This window comes from Bison bison, unplaced genomic scaffold (assembly GCF_000754665.1).
Source record: "Bison bison bison isolate TAMUID 2011002044 unplaced genomic scaffold, Bison_UMD1.0 scf7180017864168, whole genome shotgun sequence".
Lineage (NCBI taxonomy): Eukaryota > Metazoa > Chordata > Mammalia > Artiodactyla > Bovidae > Bison > Bison bison.
Window position 1 is genome coordinate 2,120,887 of NW_011494740.1, and position 21,920 is coordinate 2,142,806.

Below are 21,920 nucleotides of genomic sequence, written 5' to 3' on the forward strand. Positions count from 1 at the left end.
GCTTTTTAGTTCCTCTTCACTTTCTGCCATAAGGGTGGTGTCGTCTGCGTATCTGAGGTTATTGATACTTCTCCCAGCAATCTTGATTCCAGCTTGTGTTTCTTAAAGTCCAGCATTTCTCATGATGTACTCTGCATATAAGTTAAATAAGCAGGGTGACAATATACAGCCTTGACATATTCCTTTTCCTATTGGGAACCAGTCTGTTGTTCCATGTCCAGTTCTAACTGTTGCTTCCTGACCTGCATACAGATTTCTCAAAAGGCAGGTCAGGTGGTCTGGTATTCCCATCTCTTTCAGAATTTTCCACAGTTTATTGTGATCCACACAGTCAAAGGCTTTGGCATAGTCAATAAAGCAGAAGTAGATGTTTTTCTGGAACTCTCTTGCTTTTTCCATGATCCAGTGGATGTTGGCAATTTGATCTCTGGTTCCTCTGCCTTTTCTAAAACCAGCTTGAATATCAGGAAGTTCACGGTTCACATATTGCTGAAGCCTGGCTTGAAGAATTTTGGACATTACTTTACTAGTGTGTGAGATGAATGCAATTGTGCGGTAGTTTGAGCATTCTTTGGCATTGCCTTTTTTTGGGATTGGAATGAAAACTGATCCTTTATACACATACCTAAACATAAAATCAGCTGTTGAAGTCTTGCTGATTGTAATATCTTTTTGATTTTTTTTTCCTTTCTGTGCTCTTTGCCACTTCCAGTTCAAATATGTGAAGACACTTAAAAGTGTGTCTGACACATAGCAGATGCTTGATGAATAGTTTCTCCCCTTCTTCTTCCATTTGTTTTCCATCACCTTCATCTTTCCTGCGTGCTGTATTAGCTCCCTGTTTGCAGTACCTCTCCCATGTGCCACTTTGCAGCTTGATACTAGATTCTTCCTCCCAAAGTGTAACTCCAATTTCATTCTCTAGCTCTTAGACTTTCAGAATTGCTCCACTTCCTATAAATGTCTCTGCCTACCCCCACCTCCTTTCTCACACTTTTGTCTGTTTCCTTGGTCCACATTCTCAGCACAAGTGTTTGAAATTATTTATTTAGGACATAAGCTCCATGCCAGTAGAAACTGTTTATCTTTTACTTCCAGAGCCCCCAAAATAGTCCGTGTTAATGACTGATTTTATGCGTCAACCTGGCCACAAGGTGCCCAGGTATGTGGTCAAACATTATTCTGGGTGCTTCTAAAAGGGTTGGGTTTTTGGCTGTTGTCGGTGGTGATGAAATTAACATTTGAATCAGTTTTACTGAATGAAGCAGATTGCCTTCCCTAATCAGTTGAAGACCTGAATAGAAAAAAAGATTGACCCTTCCTTGTGCAAGAGGGAACTTCAGGGTTCCCTTGAGCTTGGACATTGATCTTTCCTGCTTTTGGACTTGCACTGAAGCATTGGCTCTTTTGGGGTCTTGAACTTGCCAGCTTTCACACTGGAATTTATACTGTCAGTTCTATTGGGTTTCTGGTTGTTGAGTGCTGACCTTGGGACTTCTCAGCCTCTATAATTGCATGAATCTGTTCCTTTTTATAAATTTCTGGTTCTGTTTCTCTGGAGAGCCCCATGAAATACCTATATATTTTGGTTCTAGGGTAGAGTACTGCTGTAACAAATACCAAAAATGTGAAAGTGACTTTGGAATTGTGTGATGGGTAAAGGCTGAAAACGTTTTGAGGCATGTGCTAGAAAAAAGCCGAGATTGCTATGAAGAAACTGTTGATAGATATGAGGACATTAAAGGTGTTTATGGTGAGGGCTCAGAAAGAAAAGAGCCAAATAGGAGACAAAACTTCCACATGAATAGTCGTGGAATGTTGGTAGAAATATGAATGATAAAGGCCATTCCAGTAAGATCTCAAGTAGAAATGAGGGAAAGGTTATTAGAAATTGGAGCAAAGAGATCTTTCTTGTAAAGCGTCCAAAAAAACTTGGCTGAATTGTGTCCCAGTGTTTTCTAAAAATTAGAAGTGTGAGTGATGATTGGCTATTTAGCAGAGGAGATTTCTAAGCAAAGTATTGAAGGTGTGCTGTAGGTAGTCCTTACTATTTATAGTAAAATGTAAGAGAAGCAAGATGAATTGAAGAAGAAACTTTAAATAAAAAGGAACTAGGAGATTTGGAAAATTCTGAGCCTTCTGCAGAAAGAGAGAGAGAGAAAGCTTATTATGAAGAGAATACTAGGATGTGGCCGAAAGACTATTTGATGGATCATTAGTACAACTTATGGACTTAATTGTCAATATCAGTAGAAGCTAGGAATAGAAACAGGATTTTATCAGCAGAAACACTGCCAGCTGGAACTAAAGAGGACCTCCCAAAATAGGATGGAATGAAGAAGGCTGTTGTAGTTTGGGGCTTTTATAGGATAGGACCATACAATTATTCAGCTGTGAACTTGCTTTATGTTCAGGAAAAAGGAAAGATGCTAAGGGCTGTTCAGATAGCAGGGCTACCATGCCTACCATGGATCCAGGGGGCAGGGCCACCAGGATGTGTCTGCCCAGTGCCGTAGAGACAGGACCACCCTTGCAGAGAGCTGCATGAGCAGGGCCACCTTTTACTCCAGGCTGTGGAAGTGACACTGCCACCCCTGTGGGCCTGGAGGGCAGAGTATCAAACCAAAGAGGGTTATTACTGAGCTTTAAGATCTAATGCAATTTGCTTTGCTAAATTTGTACTTGCTGTGGACCTATCAGCCCTTCTTTCCTATTTTTTCCCTTTTGGAATGGACATATCTGTAATATGCCTGTCATTGTACACTTCACCCTTGAACAGTGGGGGGTTAGAGGTGCTGCCCCCACCCTGTACAGTTGAACATCTGAATATGACTTTAATGTTGGCTCTCCCTCCATGTGTGTGGTCCTGTACCACAGATTCAATTACCTCTGAAGAGTTGTGCTGTGCTTAGTTGCTCAGTCATGTCCAACTCTTTGCGACCCTATGGACTGTAGCTGGGCAGTCTCTGTCCAAATTGCCATGCCCTCCTCCAGGGGTCTTCCCATCCCAGGAATCAAATCCAGGTCTCTTGCATTGCAAGCAGATTCTTTACTATCTGAGCCATCAGGGAAGTCCAAGAATACTGGAGTAGGTAGCCTGTCCCTTCTCCAGGGGATCTTTCCAACCCAGGAATTGAACTGGGGTTCTTGCATTGCAGGCGGATTCATTACAGCTGAGCTATCAGGGAAGCACCATAGTGTTACACATATTTATTGAAAAAAACCTATGTGTAAGTGGACCTTCACAGTTCAGAACTCTTTTGTTCAAGGGCCATTTATATTGTGGAAGCATGTAACATGTCTGGTTTTCTAAGTTCATAACTGGAGAGGAATTTTTGCCTCAGGATGAATCATGTCTCAAGACCTACTCATACCTGATTTATATGATATTTAAATGAAACTTTGCACCTTAGATTTCTGAGTGGATGCTGGAATGAGTTAACTTTGGGGGCTGTTGGGATGGAATTAATGTATTTTGCATGTGACAAGGATGTGAATTTTGGATGAGAAGGACGTTAGTCTGGGAGGGATGGCTTGTTGTTCAGTCACTCAGCTGTGTCTGACTCTGCAACCCCATGAACTGCAGCATGCCAGGCTTCCCTGTCCTTCACCATCTCCCAGAGTTTGCTCAAACATGTCCATCGTGTCGGTGCTGCCATCCAACCATCTCATCCTCTGTCATCCCCTTCTCCTGCTTTCAATCTTTCCCAGCATCAGGGTCTTTTCTAATGCGTTGGCTCTTCACTTCAGGTGGCCCAAGTATTGGAGCTTCAGCTTCAGCATCAGTCCTTCCTGTGAATATTCAGGGTTGATTTCTGTTAGGATTGATTGGTTTGATCTCCTTTCAGTCCATGGGACTCTTAAGAGTCTTCTCCAACACACCACATTTTGATAGCATCAGTTCTACAGCCTTTTTTATGGTCCAACTCTCACATCCATTCATGACTACTGGAAAAACCATAGCTTTGACTATACAGACCTTTGTCAGCAAAGTAATGTCTCTACTTTTTAATATGCTGTCTAGGTCAGTCATAGCTTTTCTTCCAAGGAGCAAGTGTCTTTTAATTTCATAGCTGTAGTCACCATCTGCAGTAATTTTGGAGCCCAAAAAAGTAAAGTCTGAAACTTTCCTTTGTTTCTCCATCTATATGGCATGAGGTAATGGGACCAGATGCCATGATCTTAGTTTTTTGAACGTTGAGTTTTAAGCCAGCTTTTTCTCTCTTCTCTTTCACCCTCATCAAGAGGCTCTTTAGTTCCTCTCCACTTTCTGCCATTTGGGTGGTGTCATCTGTATATCTGAGGTTATTGGTAGTAGACTGCTATAATCAAATATGCTAGACTTGTTGGGTTAATGAACAGAAATTTATTCCTTACAGTTCTGTAAGCTGGGAAGGCCAAGATCAAGGTTCTGGCCAGTCAGGTTTCTGGTGAGGGCTCTATTCCTGGCTTGCAGGTGTCAATCTTCTTGCTGTGTCCTCAGGTGATTTTCTTTCTTTCGTTCTTCTTTGTTTATTTTTCTTCCTTTTTTCCTCACTCTTGCCCTTGCTCTCCCTCCTTCCCTTCCTTGCTTCCTTTCTTTCTCCTTTTTTTTTCTCAAGGTGGAGAAAGGTACAAGCTCTTAAGTGTCTCTTTTTATAAGGACACTAATCCCAGTGAGCCAGGGCCCCACTCTCATGACCTCATCTAATTTTAATTACATCTCAAAGGTCCCACCTCCAAATATTATCACATTGGGGGTTAGGGCTTCAATATATGATTGATGGGGAGGTGGATATTCAGTATAGAGCAGGCACTCAATAGAAGAGGCACTCAGTAAAGATTTTTTAAAGTAAACTATATTAAAGGGCGTCAAAGAAGGAGAAAGTAGCATTCAAGATTGAGTTGGTAGAATGTAGCTTTATTTAAGACAATACTGAGTAGCTGCTATATGCAGGCTTTCCTTTAAAACCCTAAAATACTTTTCTGGAACTTTCTAAAACATGTCACTTTCCTACTTGTTTTTAAGAATTGTACTTGCCCTGCTTCATCGACTGGACTCTAAGCATCTCAGATCAGGATCTATATCTGATTTATTTTGTGTTCTATATAGTGCCTAACACAGTGTCTGCTCTAATGCTATGTGTCAGAACAAAGGAATATGTTTTCTCCGTTTACTTTGGATTACACAAAACTTTATGTTTCTTCTTCACAATTAACCACATTGCCACAATTTTTTTGTTTTCATGTGTGCTCCCCATACTCAATTTTAAGATTGTAAAGGATGGGGACTGTTAATCTAATCATCTTTGTACTCCCACATCTATTATGGGGCTGGGCACATAATGATTATTTGTTAACATTTATCTACTGAACATGATACCTGAAATATGGTCAGTGTTGAATAAAGAGTTAATGAAGTATTTGTTGGACAGTTTCCTGATTACTGCTTTATCTCCATTCCTGTTGCTAGCATTGATGGTCTGGTGCCACATTGCTGGTCAAGACCACTGGCAGAGCTGGGAAACCAACTCAATTGCTGCAGCTGCTGCCATCACCAGAAATTGTCTGCTTGCATCACCACCATCATCACGGTTACTAGTTCCTGGTCCCAAGCCTGCTGTATTCACTGCTACCACCTCCACCACTGCAGTTCCTTTCCCTGGGACCTGATTAACTTGTCCTTCATATTCTGCTCATATATAGAAGTCCTTGTTTCTGCCGAGCCCTCGTGCTATTAATTTTTCTCCACTCTTAATGGTTTCTCCTTTATTCAGCTTCCATCAGAGCATCAGTTGAGTGGGTGGTACTACTTTACTTCTCAGGGGGAATGTCACTTTAATGATTCAATCAAGTAGTTGCTCTTTTTGCTGTCAAAGGAAGCCTTTGTATTATCTTCAGGGAACAATCTGAAGAACAGTCTGCAACAACCCTAGATCCTCTCCTTAGCTGTGATGTTAGCTCATATTTATACTTTGTGCATTCATTTGCCACCTTTCTGCCCACTCACACAGATTCCTAAGATCTTTGCATCCTCGTCAACTTGGTTCATTGCCGCCCACAAGAATTTATGTCATTTGCAAATATAGAAATATTTCCTTGTACTTTATAAAGGTATTGCATATAGGTTATACTAATTGCGCCTTGTGCAAGGAAGCTGGAAGAAGTGGAGGCTGAGATCCAGCCTGCACTTTGTTCATCTCAGTCTCATGTCAGACTGTGGCTAGGAAAAAAGGTATTCCTTTTTCTGATTTGCATGAAGATGCTGGCCCATCACTAAGTGATGGGCCCTTGGTGGAGTATCTACCCATTTTCTAATTCATTCCTATTAGACTAGTAACCCTTGTTATGCAGACCTGCTCTTAGCATTGGTCTAGTACTGAACCTGAGATCCTCTGTGCTATACTCGCCTGTCTTTACCTTTTGTTGTTTTTCCTAACCACTGGGAAATGGCCTCAATTCCAATAATGAGGAGGAGACTCAATTTTGTTAAATTATGAAAAAATGTAAAACCATAAAAATAGTTTATATATCTGTGTTCCAGTTATCTGTTGCTGCTTGACAGACTGTCCCAAGTGGTAGTGATTTCTGCTGTTCCGTGCTAAGTTTCTTCACCCCTCTCCAACTCTTTGTGACCCTGTGGACCATAGCCTGCCAGGTTCCTCTGTCCGTGGGATTCTCCAGGCAAGAATACTGGAGTGGGTTGCCTTGCCCTCCTCCAGGAACTCTTCCTGACCTAGGGATCGAACCTGTGTCTCTTATGTCTCCTGCTTTGGCAGGTGGGTTCTTTATCACTAGAGACACGTAGGGAACCTGGACTCATTTGAGACTATCAGGTGGAGCACCTTCTTGTGGTCTTACCAGCGTAGGAGTCAGGGTAGTCAGACTTCTGTGACATCTCATGGTTCCCAGTGAGTGTGCCCTAAGAGTTGCAGGCAGAAGTTGCAAAGCTTTCCAAAACTTCACTTCTACTACGTTTTGTGGGTCAAGCCTGTTAGCAAGACCAGCACAGATTCATGGGGAAGTGAATTAGACTGCAACTCTCAATGGAAGAAGTAGCAAAAAGTTGCAGTTATTTTTAATATACCATGATCTTCTAACTAGATTTAACCAAAGTTGTATTTTGCCCTATCTACTTGTGATCCAATTAGAAAACATTTTCATTATAGAACCTTGATAAAGATCATCTGAAAGTCTAAATAAACATATCTAAGAGTGAAACATTAGTATTCTTTTTGAAGTTAAGAACCAGTCAAGCTTTTTAGGTTTATTACATGTTACTGAAGGTGTTAATAAGACAAAATAAATAAATAAAAGAATAGTGGAAAGGAAGAAGTAACTTTTTATTATTCACAGATAATATGTCTCCAAATTGAAAGTCCAAGAAAATCTATAATCTAGATCTAAAAAAAACAGTTCAACAACATTGTGGATAAAAGGATAGCACTGTTCTTAACCTGATTTCTTGTGCTTTCTGAACTATTGACTGTTTTGTGATTCTCTGATTCTTAGATCTAACAGATGGCCTTTTACTTTCTTCTTCCTTCAGCGTGGACAACTCATAGTTGGTTGTGTGACCCCACCCCTTCCACTTGGGGGTGGGGGACATCTTGTATCTATTGTAGAGTTGTCCATGGATGATTTCATTTAGAGGTTGCTCTATTGGTTTTTCTGTGGGGATTCAGAGAGATTGAAAAGCTATGCTATCTTTATTATTATATTCCAAGAATATCTGTAGTTTAATAGCGTTTTGATCTAGTCGCTAACCATTTAGAGAACTTTTTCTTGGTAGCAGTAATTTTTCATTTTACTTTTACAATGAAATAGTTATAGAAGCTGCAAATAAATGTATATGGAGATCTCACGTACCTTTCACCCCCACCTTTCCCAATATTGACAACTTTCATAACTATAGGGCAATATCAAATGAGGAAATTGACATAGATATAATCTGGAGAACTTATTCAGATTTCACCAGCAATACACACACAGAACTTGGTGAAATTTTAACACATGTATAGCTTTGTGTGACTACCACTGTTTTTTATAGAGAGGTTGATTGGTTGATTTTAGGACTGGTTCACATGACTGTGCAAGCTGGTAAGTCCAAAATCTGCAGGGTGGGCTCGCAGGCTGGAGACCCCGGAGGAGGCAATACTGTAGTTGAAGTCTAAAGGCAGTTTGCTGGCACAATTACATCCTGTTCTGAGAAGTTCAGTCTTTTGTTTTATTCAGGCCATCAACTATTTGGATGAGACTTATCCATAGAATGGAGAGCAATCTACTTTACTCAAAGTCCATTGACTTAATTTTAAATCTCATCCAGAAAACACTCTTCAGAATATTTTTTTGAAGAAGAAACATCTGGAATACTTTTTGACCAAATATCTGGGTACCATGGGTTAACCAAGTTGATAAATAAAATTAACCCTCACACTATATTTTGGTTTTGTCACCAAATATTTTATTCTGAGAAGTTGCATGTGTCATTAAGTCCTGTGATTTTTTAAATGACTGACTGCAAAGAATTCCATTATATGAGTATGTCATAATTTATTAGCCTGATCTTCAAATTCTATTCTTAAGATAGTTCCACATTATTGCTGTTTAAAATAATGTTATGGTAAACAAATATCCTTTGTATGAACCTCTGATTATATACTTACCATACTTAGAAGTGAAATTTTTTAGTCAAGGGATGAGAATATTTTTTATAGCTTCTTAATACACCTTGCAATATTTCTTTTCAGAAAGGCTGTGTTCAGACTAGTAGTATATGGCATTTGATCCTCAGAAGAGATTGTTCTAGAGCTTCATTAAAGTTTTTCTTTTTAATATTCTGAAGATTTCCCATTGTCTATTGACTCAAAATTTAATTTTTCCAATTTATTTTTCTAAATGTCTTAAGTATTTTGTCACAATTTCTGTTAAATGTTTGGCGATCCACTTCTTTATTTTACATTGCACAACTGAGACTCACAGGGAATTCCCTGGAAATCCAGTGGTTAAAACTCCGAGCTTCCACTGCAGGGGCACAGGTTCAATCCCTGGCCTGGGAACTAAGATCCCATGTGCTACTCGGTGTGACAAAAAAAGAAGAAGTCAGGCTCACAGGAGTCTAATTCCCCCAGTTCTTCTCTGGAGCACTTTTTATGGGGAGGCTTGTGGACACAAGAGGAGGTGCTAAGGCACTACCCTTAAACTGTGTGAAATTGCAGTTAATAAATGGGAGGAAGTCTTTTCTGAAGTAGGACACACTGGTGAGCTGAACCGATAAAGTTTTTTACAAAGTGGTAAATTTTAACAAATAGTGTGTTTAATCTTTTATAGAGTAATAGGTGCTCAGAGATCAATAAGATCTTGAGAAATCGTACAATTAATAATACTCCTGGAGACAAAACCGCAGAGATTCCATCTCTGGCAGATGAGAATAAATGCTGTCTCTAACGGTCTCTTGTGAAACAGGTGAGATATTGTTTTTTAAAAACCTTTTACAACATCTAAAAACTTGGAGTGTCATAAAGTCTCATTAGCCAAAGTCCTGCAGAACTTAATGATGCTTAATACCAAAGTAACTGGATATTTATACAACCAATATTCTAGTAGGCAAACCTCTGAAAACATACCTTCTTTCCCTCATATATTTTTTTGCATTAGCAGTTGAATACTTTAAAAATAGTTTTCATTATGTAAATTATACAACTTTGTAGAATAAAAAATGATTATGTTGTACCTTCATGTACATGCTTTAGGACACTTGGTTAGGCGACAATCAGTATCTTTGGTAGTCACCTCAAAAGGGTTGCACACTTCAAAGTGTAACTGGATAAGAATCATGGAAATGGATGATATTAGGAAACGTTGCATGCAAAAGAGCATACTGATAATCAGGACATTAAATAGAACACAGCACACAGTGTCAAGTAATCAAGTACTGCCCTCTGGCAAGTGAAAACTATCTCAAAACCATTGATGTACTAAAAAAAAAAGTAGCAGCTTAGCTCTGTACATAGCATTTCTTTTCCAGAGTGAAACTGGCTTGGCAAACTTGAAAGCAGTGTAATGAATAATTCTTCCTTTTAACTGTCAAAAATAAAAAGAAAAAATGAACTAAAAAAAATTAATAGGTAGGGGCTATGGAGAATGAAATAAATAAAGGGAATGAAATGAAATAACAAAAGGAAATAAATGAAAAGAAGAATGAAATAAAAGCAAAATCATCTTTTCATTACTGCAGTCTTCTGAAGCAGCGAATATGAAAGAGGGCACTGCAAAGCCACTTCATTTTTATGCAGGCCAAGGATCATTGTCACTTGGGCACCCTTTATGTCTGATCAGTTTATGAGAACACACGCACTACTGGTGTTCTACCCTCTATGAGAAGATAATTCCTTTCACAATAAGTACAAGAAAAATTAAAAAAGCACACTCAAACTGTCTAGAAAACTGCAGCTGTCTCAGCCACTTGACACTGTGTAAACACTGGCTTGGCAAGGCAGAGCGTTAGAGCAGGGTCAAAAGGGCAGCTCCCTTTGGTCCTGTGCCCCTGGCAGCATCTCCCCAAGGCAGGTGTCCAAACCTCTGCCCTGTCAAGCGGGCAGCTGGGCTCGCAGAGAGTGCTGCATGGCTTCCTCTCGGGCCCTGGCTTCCAGGACAGGACGAAGAGCCATTCTCCCCCAGCTGCTGAGACTTGACGTTTGCTGTGGCTCCTTTGCTGCTAGGTTTGTCGTAAGAAATTTAGGACAGGCAAAGTGGACAACCATCTTTCTCTCACACTTTTAAAGAAATTGGCTTAAGTGGGCGGGTATGGTGGTGAGGGGAGGAAATGGAGATGGACTAATTTCATATAATGGAGGCCGAATATTTTTTCTTTGGGTGGTAAATTTATCTGTTACTTTGGGAAAATTTTTTGGCCACATGTTTGAAGAGTTGTCTTTACTTCCTGCACTGGGCAGTCCCAGAAAATACCGCCACGTTTGCTGGCTTACTGAAAAACTCACAGGGCTCAGCATGTAGCTGTAATCATAGCTAAGATTTATAACAGTGAAAAGAGACAAAGCAAAATCAGCAAAGTGAAAATGCGCTTAGGTCAAGTCTAGAGGAAACGTATCTCAGGCTCCAGAAGTCCTTTCCTAGTGGAGTCACGCACTGTGTGCTTAATTCCTCCAGGAATGAGTTGTAACTACATGTGCCAAGTGTTTCCCCGGGAAGCTCACTGGTGCCTCAGAACCCAAGGCTTTTACTGGAGGCTGGTCATGTAGGCATGCACTGCCTGGCATGTACCAAAACTCTAGACTTTCACGAGAAAGGCAGCTGCTCAGCATAAATCACATTGGTTGTATAAGCAGTTTAGGCCACTCTTATCAGTTAGGGAAAGATTTTTTTTTCTTTCTTTTTAAATTCAGTATAGTTAATTTATAGTATTTTGTTAGTTTCTGGTATATAGTTTTGTGTGCATATATATATTTAAATTTATTTATTTTGATTGAAGTCTAGTTGATTTACAGTATTGTATTACTGCTGTACAGAAAAGTGACTCAGTTATACATATATTATATATTCTTTTTCATATTGTTTTCCCTTATGGTTTATTACAGGATATTGGATATAGTTTCCTGTGCTATATAGTAGGACCTTGTTTATTCATTCTATATATAGTAGTTTGCATCTTCTACTTCCAAGCTCCCAATCCGGTCATCCCCTGCCCCCTACCCCGGCAACCACAGTCTCTTCTCTGTGTCTGTGAGTCTGCTTCTGTTTGTAAATAAATTCATTCTTATCATATTTTAGATTCTACATATAAGTGTTATGGTATTTGTCTTTCCCTTTCTGACTTATTCACTTAGTATAATAATCTCTAGGTCCATCTGTGTAGCTGCAAATGGCATTATTTTGTTCTTTTTATGACTAAGTAATACTCCATTGTATATATAAACCACATCTTCTTTATCCATTCATCTGTCAACTGACAGGTTGTTTCCATGTCTTGGCTCTTGTAAATAGTTCTGCTATGAACATAAGGCTACATTTATCTTTTTGAATTATAGTTTTGTCTGGATATATGCCCAGATAGAGAAGGAAATGGCAACCCACTACAGTATTCTTGCCTAGAGAATCCCGTGGACAGAGGAGCCTGGTGGGCTGCTGTCCATAGGGTGGCACAGAGACTGAAGCGACTTAGCATGCATGCATGCATTGTAGAAGGAAATAGCAACCCACTCCAGTGTTCTTGCCTGGAGAATGCCAGGGACAGAGAAGCCTGGTGGGCTGCCATCTATGGGGTTGCACAGAGTCGGACACGACTGAAGCGACTTAGCAGCAGCAGCAGCATATGCCCAGAAGTGGGATTGCTGGATCATATGGCAACTCTAGTTTTAGTTTTTTGAGGAACCTCCATATTGTTTTCTATAGTGGCTGCACCAATTTATGTTCCCACCAACAGTGTAGGAGGGTTCCAGTTAGGGAAAGTTTTACATCACTACAGAGGATGGGTGGCCAGCCAAGTTCCCAGATACCAGGTAAGGGCCAACCTTGCAAGGAGTCCTTTCTAAGGATAGGCAGCATCAGACTACTGTGTTACCTTTTTTTCTGCAGCATCCACCTTCTTGCTCAGGGCATTTTTAGAGCAAAATTATTATCGGTAGGACCCATGCAGTAGGATGAAAGCATCCTGCAATATTGACTTTTCATTATGGCCCTCCAGGGATCCTGGATTTAGTCAATATAAACAAATCCTATTAAAAATAAAGGTCAGTCTTAGAAAGCTAGGTGGCTTTCTCCTTAAGTTTTATATTAACCTTTTCTTAACCTGGCCTGAGCCATCAATTTAGGCACAACACAATTCTGGTAAGTTGAGGTGGTCCATGATAGTCAAGGTACGCATACAAGAAATAACAATTCCAGAGAGCACCCTTGGAAACAAAAAGTGTGCACTTGTTAAGTCACACCAATGAAGGCACACATTAGTCAGGCAAACAGGTTAACGGGGCCTCCAGTGTGGCTTCCCACTGTGAGTCCTTATGCCTCAGGGCTTTCTGTCCAGTCCAAATAATTCAGTTGCGTTCCTAGTTTTATTTATTTATTTAGGTGGCACCATGCAGCATTGGGATCTTAGTTACCCAACCAGGGGTTGAACCCATGCCCCCTGCAGTGGAAGCTTGAAGTCCTAACCACTGGACTGCCAGGAAAGTCCCGAGTCCCTAGTTTTGGAAGCATTTCCAGGAGGAAGGCAGTTTCGATCAGTTTTGCTTGTCTTTGACATCAGTTCATTTGCTTCATGAGTGGGAACAGCATCTTCAGGTGTTCTTCCTGGAAACGCAGAAGCTGAGGACATCCCCTGCTGTGTCACAGTTAGCATTGTTAGGTGTGATCATAGGCTCAGCAGTCTGTTTGCATTCAAGACCTCAAAGCATCTTGTGAAGGCAGTACTGACGTTGAGGAGCAGTTCTTTTGTCTCTCTCTCTGTCTCTGGCTGTGCCAGGAGAGTTATGGGATCTTAGTTCCCTGAACAGGGATTGAATTCTAGGCCCTGGAAGTGAAAGTACAGAGTCCTAACCACTGGACTGCCAGAGAATTCCTCCAGGAGCAGTTCTGAAAGACAGCAGTTATAAAAAGTAGAAATTATTGATGCCCACCTATCCCTGCATCTCACAGGTGTTGGCGTTTTGTTTTTTCTGTGTTATCACTTGATAAGTATGTCTCATGCAGTAATCTTAACTTTACATTTTTTCCCAATCATGTTTTATTCTGATCTAGACTTTTCAGCAGGAAGGGTTAGGAATAAGGAGAGTGTTGAGAATTTAGCTAAGCTACTCCATGCTATTGTGTCTCAACATCCGTTTTGTTTGGCCAAGGGGCCAGCAGTGACCTTAAACGGATAGTAGTCCCCTTAGGTAAACCCATGCCCTAGATGGCAGCTCACAGAATCACAAGGAAATGTAAGTTCCTGATATGACTTCCTCAAAGGCCCTTGCAATCAACAATCTCCCCTGCCTCCCAGTGCCTTCTTACACTCTTAGATAAGACCAATGGGACCTTCATGGGACTTATCAAAGCACTGTTTTTCTGGTTTGAACTGACCAATCTGGCCTTAGCCTGGAAACTGCAAAGCACTCCACCCTATAAACTCTAATAAAAACATGTTCCCCAGGCCCTGCTTCTCTCTGTCTGCACTCTGCCTTGACCTGCCCATGGGACCTGTAAGTATTTAATTTTTCTCTATTTTAATTTCTCTTGTGATCTGTTGTTGAAGTGTAGCTCACAACTGACACCTTGCACTCCACTTAATAAGTGTTAATTTAATAAATTCAAACAGAGGAATAGATGAATTTACATAGAAAAACATTTTTAATAAACTTAACCAAAAAGACACATCATGTTCAGGAACTTGTAGGACAAAATCCTGAATTTTCAAGTTTGCAGAATGTGATTTACATAACCCCAATCCCTATCATGCTGATCATTTATTTGGTAAATAGCCTGGAGAAGCTCAATCTCTGTTTGGGGATTTAATGCTAAAAATTCCTAACTAAGAAAGAAAGGTGAGTGAATTAGAATCAGTTACCAGTCCACCGTTGTCAATAATGTTATTAGTAAAACCCAAACACAAGTCAATAACTGTGAGATATCCTTGGGAAGAGGGGTGGGAACCCTATCTTTTAGGAGTGGGTGGAGAGGTCCCACTCCCCGTAATGTGCTGTCTCCCAACTTGGAGTTTTGACAGGAATCACAAGTTTCTTATGATTAATCATCTCAGATGCAATTCATCCCTACATTAGATAGAGTTACTAGCATTTTGGTTTCAGATGGTCCCGTCAGAGAACAAACCCTTTCCCATGGACATCTGCAAATGAACCATGGGGTTCAGTAAGCATCCATAGTGTTTTTATAGTTTATGGCCCCACAAGGTGGAAGGGGAGGATGTTTGACATCTCCCAGAGCCTGGATTCTATTCACTGAGCCTATGCCTGCTTTCAGAAGTTGGAACAGTCTATCGCAATCATTATGTGACGTTGCACGCATGCTCAGTCATTCAGTTGTGTCCAGCACTTTGCAACCTCCATGGAGCCACCAGGTTCCTCTGTCCATGGGATTTCCCAGGCAAGAATATTGAAGTGTGTTGCTGTTTCCTCCTCCAGGGGATCTTCCCGACCCAGGGATTGAACCTACATCTCCTATGGCTCCTGCATTGGCAGGCAGATTCTTTACCACTGAGCCACCTGGCAAGCCCCTCAGCCTCCTGTTAGGTCCAGGTAAATAGGATCTCTGAATCCAGGATTCCAAAAAGGACTTTTCTTCTTCAGCAGCAGCAAAGCCAAGAGACTTCTGGGTCAGACAGTGAGGTTCCAGGTCCTTTTTATCCTGCCAGACTTAAAGTTCAAATTGAACCACTCAAAAATATGCACATTAGGCTGGAAAATTATCAGCCTCTAAGAATTAGACATCTGATTTTGCAAGAACTTAGCAAATCAAAACCTGACTTTTAAAACTCAAAAGTAGATTTTCCTATAGAGATTTTCTCTCTTTTTATGTTGTCTACCTTTCTCATAGGCTCCAACTGGCAAAAATCTTAGCAAAAATAATCAGCTGTGAGATTTCAATAGCCAGCATTTAAATTTTAACCCATCCACCAGCAACAAAAAGCAAGGATTTTATGTTCTACCAACACCTTTTATTGGGGAGCTTTCCCTGATTTGGGATAATCCCTCTAACATGTATGAAATTATAGGCATATAGTATTTTGCATCAGTTTTTATCATACATCCAGAAGTAGTAGCCACAAAAAAGTCATTTTTTAAAAAAGTCTCTCCATTCTTTCTCTCTCCCTCTTTTTTTCATTGCAAGTTTGTACAACCCCCTCAACACTTTTCAGGATTGGCATTACAGCTGCTGAGAAATCCCAGCTGGAATGTAAGGGGCTGTTGTACCAGATGGAGAAGGCAATGGCAACCCACTCCAGTACTCTTGCCTGGAGAATCCCAGGGATGGGGAGCCTGGTGGGCTGCAGTCCATGAGGTCGATAAGAGTCGGACATGACTGAGCGACTTCACTTTCACTTTTCACTTTCACGCATTGGAGAAGGAAATGGCAACCCACTCCAGTGTTCTTGCCTGGAGAATCCCAGGGACGGGGGAGCCTGGTGGGCTGCCGTCTATGGGGTCACACAGAATCGGACACGACTGAAGTGACTTAGCAGCAGCAGCAGCTGTACCAGAGGACAGAGTATTGCTTTTCCCTTCTCCTTTATTTCTGGTTTATCTGAAGCTTGCTTTAGCCTTGGCACTGATAATCTTTTCCCCTCCCACTGGGAGGAGAGAACAAAACCCTAAGGCATCATCTAGGTTGCAACTGCAATTTTTAATCTTGTCACTTTAGCTACCATTGCCAAAAGCAATCAATACTTTCAATGAGCAGATTCTCCTGGACTTGCCTGTATCATTTTGAAATTCCATAGTTAATCTTTACCTTTCACAATAGACATCATCTCTGCTGATGTTTCATACCACAGATGACTAGGTAACCAGTTTGCATCAAAAGTTTATTATGATGTCCCCTTTATCCTTTTCCCAGACACTGCTTTAGCAGTATTTCAGTGAGTTGGGGTTGTTTTAGTAAATCCCACTTTTGACACCAACTGCCACCCCCTAGTTCAGGGATTTGCTGGAATAATCCACAAGACTCGTCACATAATTGTACTTGTGGATAAAATTTATTGCACTGAGAGGATATAAAATCAGAAAGGGAAAGACATATTGGGTGAAGTCTGAAGGATACCAGGAATAAGCCTCCAAAATTCCCTTTCCATTTCACTCCCATAAGATGTGCTTAATTTTACCAGCAGTAAGTGTGAAATAACATGTGTGAAACATTGTTCAAATGCTCATTAAACACTTAATGCCCAGGGTTTTTACTGGGTACTGGTCATGTAGGCAGCTTCCTGTGAACTGAGTGTCTGTGGTCCTCCAAAGTTCTTGTGTTAAAGCTTGATCTTTATTGTGAGAGATGTATTTGGAGATGGAGCCTTTTGGAAGATAAGTAGATCCTGAGGGTGGAGCCTTGGGAATGGGATTAGTTCTTTTGTGATAATTTTATATGTCAATTTTACTGGCTATGGGGGCACCTACACTAAACATTATTTTGGGGGATATCTGTGAGGATGTTTCTAGATAAGATTAGCATTTGAATCAGTGGGCTCAGTAAAGTAAATTGGCCATTGTGGGTGGGCATCATACAATCAGTTGAGGACTGGCATAGAACAGAAGGCAAATGAAGGCGAAATTCACCCTTTTTTTCTTTCCTCACTGCTTGAACTGAGCTATCTCATCTCATCTTCTCTGTACTTGGACTGGGACTTACATCCTTGCTTTCCATGGAGGCCCTTGGACTCAGATTGAATTACATCACTTGCTTTCTTGGGTCTCCAGCTAGCAGACTGGCAGATTTCTGGTCTATAATTGCATGAACCAATTCCTCATAATAAATTCATATATGTGTGTGTGTGTGTGTGTATGTGTGTGAGTATAAACAGATACCTTTTTTCTGCACATTTCCAATATCTGAATTGTTTTTGCCTGTGAGGCATTAAGGGCTTCCCAGGTAGCATTAGTGGTAAAGAAACTGCCTGTCAAGATAGGAGATACAAGAGACTCAGGTTCAGTTCCTGAGTTGGGAAAATACCCTGGAGTAGGAAATGGCAACCCACTCCAGTATTCTTGCCTGGAAAAATCTCAGGGACAGAGGAGCCTCAGGGACTACAGTCCATAGGGTCGCAAATGGTTGGATACGACTGAGTGACTGAGCACTTAGGGTGTAAAGGGGAGAGCTCCCTGGTGGCTCAGCTGGTAAAGAATCCGCCTGCAATGCAGGAGGCCCTGGTTCAATTCCTGGGTCAGGACGATCCCCTGGAGAAGGGATAGGCCACCCACTCCAGTATTCTTGGCTCCCTGGTGACTCAGTTGGTAAAGAATTCACCTGCAATGTGGGAGACCTGAGTTCAATCCCTGGGTTGGGAAGATCCCCTGGAGAAGGGAAAGGCTACCCACTCGAGTATTCTGGCCTGGAGAATTCCATGGATTGTATAGTCCATGGGGTCACAAAGAGTCGGACTCGACTGAATGACTTTCACACTCAGAAGTGCAAGAGACAGATATTATTCAAAGAGGTTTTAAGATGAAGTCCTAGTTCCTTTTCCCTACAATACTTTGAAGTAATTAGATATTATCTGCTCTGGGTTCTCCACCCCCGCCCAGATTTTTTTTTTTTTCCAGAAATTGGAAGAAAACACAGTTTTGTCTTAAGAGAAACAGAAAAAAAGAAGTCCATCCATTGTCATCTTTTGTGGACAAACCTGGTTCTGTTTCCCCAAGGAAAATAATTATCTGATTTCTTTCTTTAATGACAGAGACAACCAACAGTGATGACATAGAATTATATATTTTCCTTTCTCATCTGGGTCACGGAGAAGTCTCCATTCTTTAATAAAAATATTACAAAATAACAAGCATGAACCCTATAATTTAAAGCAAAAAATAAAAATATAAGCCATCTTGTGCATTGGTTACTTTCCCTTAGGTAAGTTGTAGAATAGTACTCTAGGAACATTGGTTACAGTTAAGTCAATTTTTACAGCTCAAGGAAGAAACTTTATATGGAAAATGTCCAAGAACGCTTCTATTTATAAATATAAAATTTATCAAAAATTTCATGGAATACTGGCAGAACAGTGGAGAGAACCTGGGCTTACTTCTTGCTTCAAACTTGGCTATGCTGCTCAGAAGTAATTTCACCTTGGGAAAGTGATGATCTATGAATTAAATTTCCTCATCTATAAAATATGATGAATATGCCCCAAGCACAGGGTTGTTAATAATGAAAATAACATATGTAAGATACTTGGCTCCATACCTGGCACAGAGTAGCTCAATAAATGTAATATTCTCCTTACCTTGAGGAAGAAAAAGCCTACTAAGAGAGACTCTAATGTTCATAGAAGCTCTATTAATAACAGCCCCAAATGGAAACAACCCAAATATGACAGCCCCAAAAGACCATCAATAGTAGACTGAATTTTTAAAAAGTTGGAGAATCATACTGTACAATACTATGTAGCATGAACTACTGTTACTATAAAAGCGAGGATAAATCTCACTAACAATTTTGTGACACAGAATAATACATACTATATAATTCCATTGAAAAGTCAAAACCAGGCAAAATTAATCTACAGTGATAGACGTCAGAAATCTTAACCTTTTGGAGGGAGATGAGATTAGAATGGGAAAAGAGGGAGACTGCCAGGGTGCTCGAAATGTCTTCACCTGAATAGTTGTGGTCATTAGAGGGGTATATGTGTGTACAAATTCATCAGACCGTACACTTAAGATTTGCACATTCCTTTACCTTTGTACATGTATAAATAGCACATCAAAAAAAAACCTTCTTTTTGCCCCAGGAGCTAGATTTTATATCAGTATCAAATTTATTTATTAGGAGAATCTGGCTGTAGATATGACATACCAATAGCCGGCTATCTTGCAGGCTGCAGTCTGTCCCTTGTAAGTGGCCCCGTTTTAGAGCTGGCCTGGAGCTGACAGGCATATTATGAGGGTCATGCTCTATCACCATTGACAGCTGGAGAGGCCATCACATGCCATCAGCAACAAAGCACAGGGAAAACCAGGCAGTGGACTGTACTTCCCACCCTTCGGCTGTGAGGCACAACCCCAGCAATGGAAGGATTAAAAAGCCTCTCAATTTAAAAAGACAGGGGGAGGGGAGGGGAATGTGGGCTGCACAATTTATAAATAGACATTACCAGAGGCTGCCTGATTGTGAAGTGGTTGTTTAGTAAATCTTTCTCCTTTAAGGATTCCATTATCAGAAACCATTTGAAAACATCAGTTTCGTTTTGTCTCTTGGGGAGATCCTGGGTTTCATCGAGTCAGCCCTGTTGGGTGATATTTCTCTCTGCTAGATTTAGGGACAGGCCTTGGATATTCTGAAGCGCCTTTACATGGAGCACAAAGATGATGATGATGATGATGATGTGTCTTTTGCCAAATGGATGAGCAGCTTCTGGGGTCACAGCTGGATAGAGGAGGATGAGCGAGGACTCCGGGACCGCCGTGGATCACAAGACGCCAGTTACAGGAAAAGCTCCCTGCCCTGCCCAGTGAGTTGTACAATGGAACCAGGGGAGAACCAAACTAGGGGAGGGGGCTTTCTCTTCGATTTTTTTGAGGGTCCTATGATACAGTTTTCTTTGGTTGAAATGAGTACTTCCAAACCTTTTTTTATACTCACAAAAATCCCTTTTATCATTTTATCTTGTCCTCCAAAGGACCTGATTTTCATCTATTAAGTAATGATTCCTTCATTTTTAGCAACCTAAGATATATTTAACTGCTACTCGGAGCTCCTGATAAGCCTGGGATAATCCTATTGAGAGGTAATATAATTCAAGCCAAAGGAAAGAAACCTGATGTTATAGTCTGTGTAACACTGGTGTGGATCACTGTTTGATTTCCAGCAGTCTTTTTGAAATACTGAAAATAGCTCCACTATTTGGTGGCATCTAAGGAATTGGGGATTCTACTTAATAAGTCACTACCCCTGATCAATTTGATGTACTCTTTCTTCTGGTTCTCATTTAGTTTCCTGGTGGGAGAGAAAGCCAACATTCTACCACTCTCAGCACTGTTTTTCCATGGCTAGGCAGGGGACAGGAGAGCTCTTGAGAGGGAAATAGGTGGACCTGACCAGGTGTGGACTCGGCAGTGGGTACACGTGCACTTAGAATTCCAGCTACCAGAGAATATTTCCCCAACCCCCTGCTATGCTAACTCCAGAACCAAATAAGTTTCAGGGGTGATGTTATTTTATTTTTAGCTCTGAAGTTCCCAGAAGCATAATGTATGTGAAGTATATTAAAGCATGTAAAGCAGTCTTATACTCCAAATGATCAGCAAGTTTGAGGAATGAGACCTCTTTGAGACACAAATATTTGAAAATACTTCTCTTAAGAAGCGTAATCAGGGACCAAGGGAGCATTTCAACACTTCACTGAACTCCAGGTTCTTTAAGTGAAAAAAGACAGAGGTTGCACTTGATGATCTACAAGAACCCTTCCAGTCTCACTTTCCATAATTCTGTTATAAAATAAACCCTTGCTTATTATGCTCATGTTTTAATCTTTTATGGCCCACACTGAGGGAGGTATTCATAATGTGTGAACCAGGAATATGACTAGTGTTTAGCCAAACAGCAAGAACCAGGGAGAAACAAAGAGAAAAAAAATGAGTTTCACTGTTTATCACAACAGCCCTTTGGAGCCACCAAAATATGAAAACAAATAAACATGACATAAAATAATAGTTTCTTGAATAGATTTTAGCATTTATTAGACTTTAAAAACTAGGATGATCTACCTTATTTAGAGAGTCCTCTTGTGGGTTGCAATGTTGTTTGCCTTAAACTATCGGAGAATAGCAGAATTTCTTTGTATAACATTTCTAAAGAGGATCCATCTATCTTCTCCTGCTCACACTGGCTTTGGGCATCTGCCCGAGTTAACCTGTTTCGATTCTCCGAGTTGACAATTCCATAATTAGCAGACTAGCATGCAGAAAGCATGTGTTTATTTAAGGAAACAAAAGCACGGGCGAAACATGACGACCTAACTGAGCAGAGAGAGCACGAAACACAGAGCGCAGATTGGGGGACCCCGGGCAAAAGAGGCAGAGTCCTGGAGGATGGAGGGCCTGATTCCTCATCCCTCCTCACACAATGCCTGTGTTTCTGAAGTGAATCTGTAGTTGGATACTTAACTTTTCCTGACTCTAAAATGTGCTCAAATTTTTCTTACTTTGGAGATATGAGAACAATTAGGTTTTCAAGTTTTGTGTTTTGCTTTGAGCTCAGAAACAACTTAAAAGAAAAAAGCT

General features: G+C 40.6%; 1 protein-coding gene across 3 annotated transcripts in view; it reads left to right on the forward strand.

The window, feature by feature from the left end:
• LNP1 (leukemia NUP98 fusion partner 1) overlaps window positions 1-21,920 on the forward strand; it is a 42,488-nt gene that overhangs the window by 6,955 nt on the left and 13,613 nt on the right. Inside the window, exons 1-3 of one of the 3 annotated variants that reach the window (XM_010841951.1) lie at window positions 6,793-10,700; window positions 14,129-14,177; window positions 19,952-20,149. In XM_010841951.1, the coding sequence (XP_010840253.1) occupies window positions 19,991-20,149 (159 nt within the window). In that variant the 5' untranslated portion in view covers window positions 6,793-10,700; window positions 14,129-14,177; window positions 19,952-19,990. Of the gene's footprint in view, window positions 1-6,792; window positions 10,701-14,128; window positions 14,178-19,951; window positions 20,150-21,920 lie in introns of those variants that run through there. The other 2 variants (XM_010841950.1, XM_010841952.1) reach the window with 2 other exon arrangements.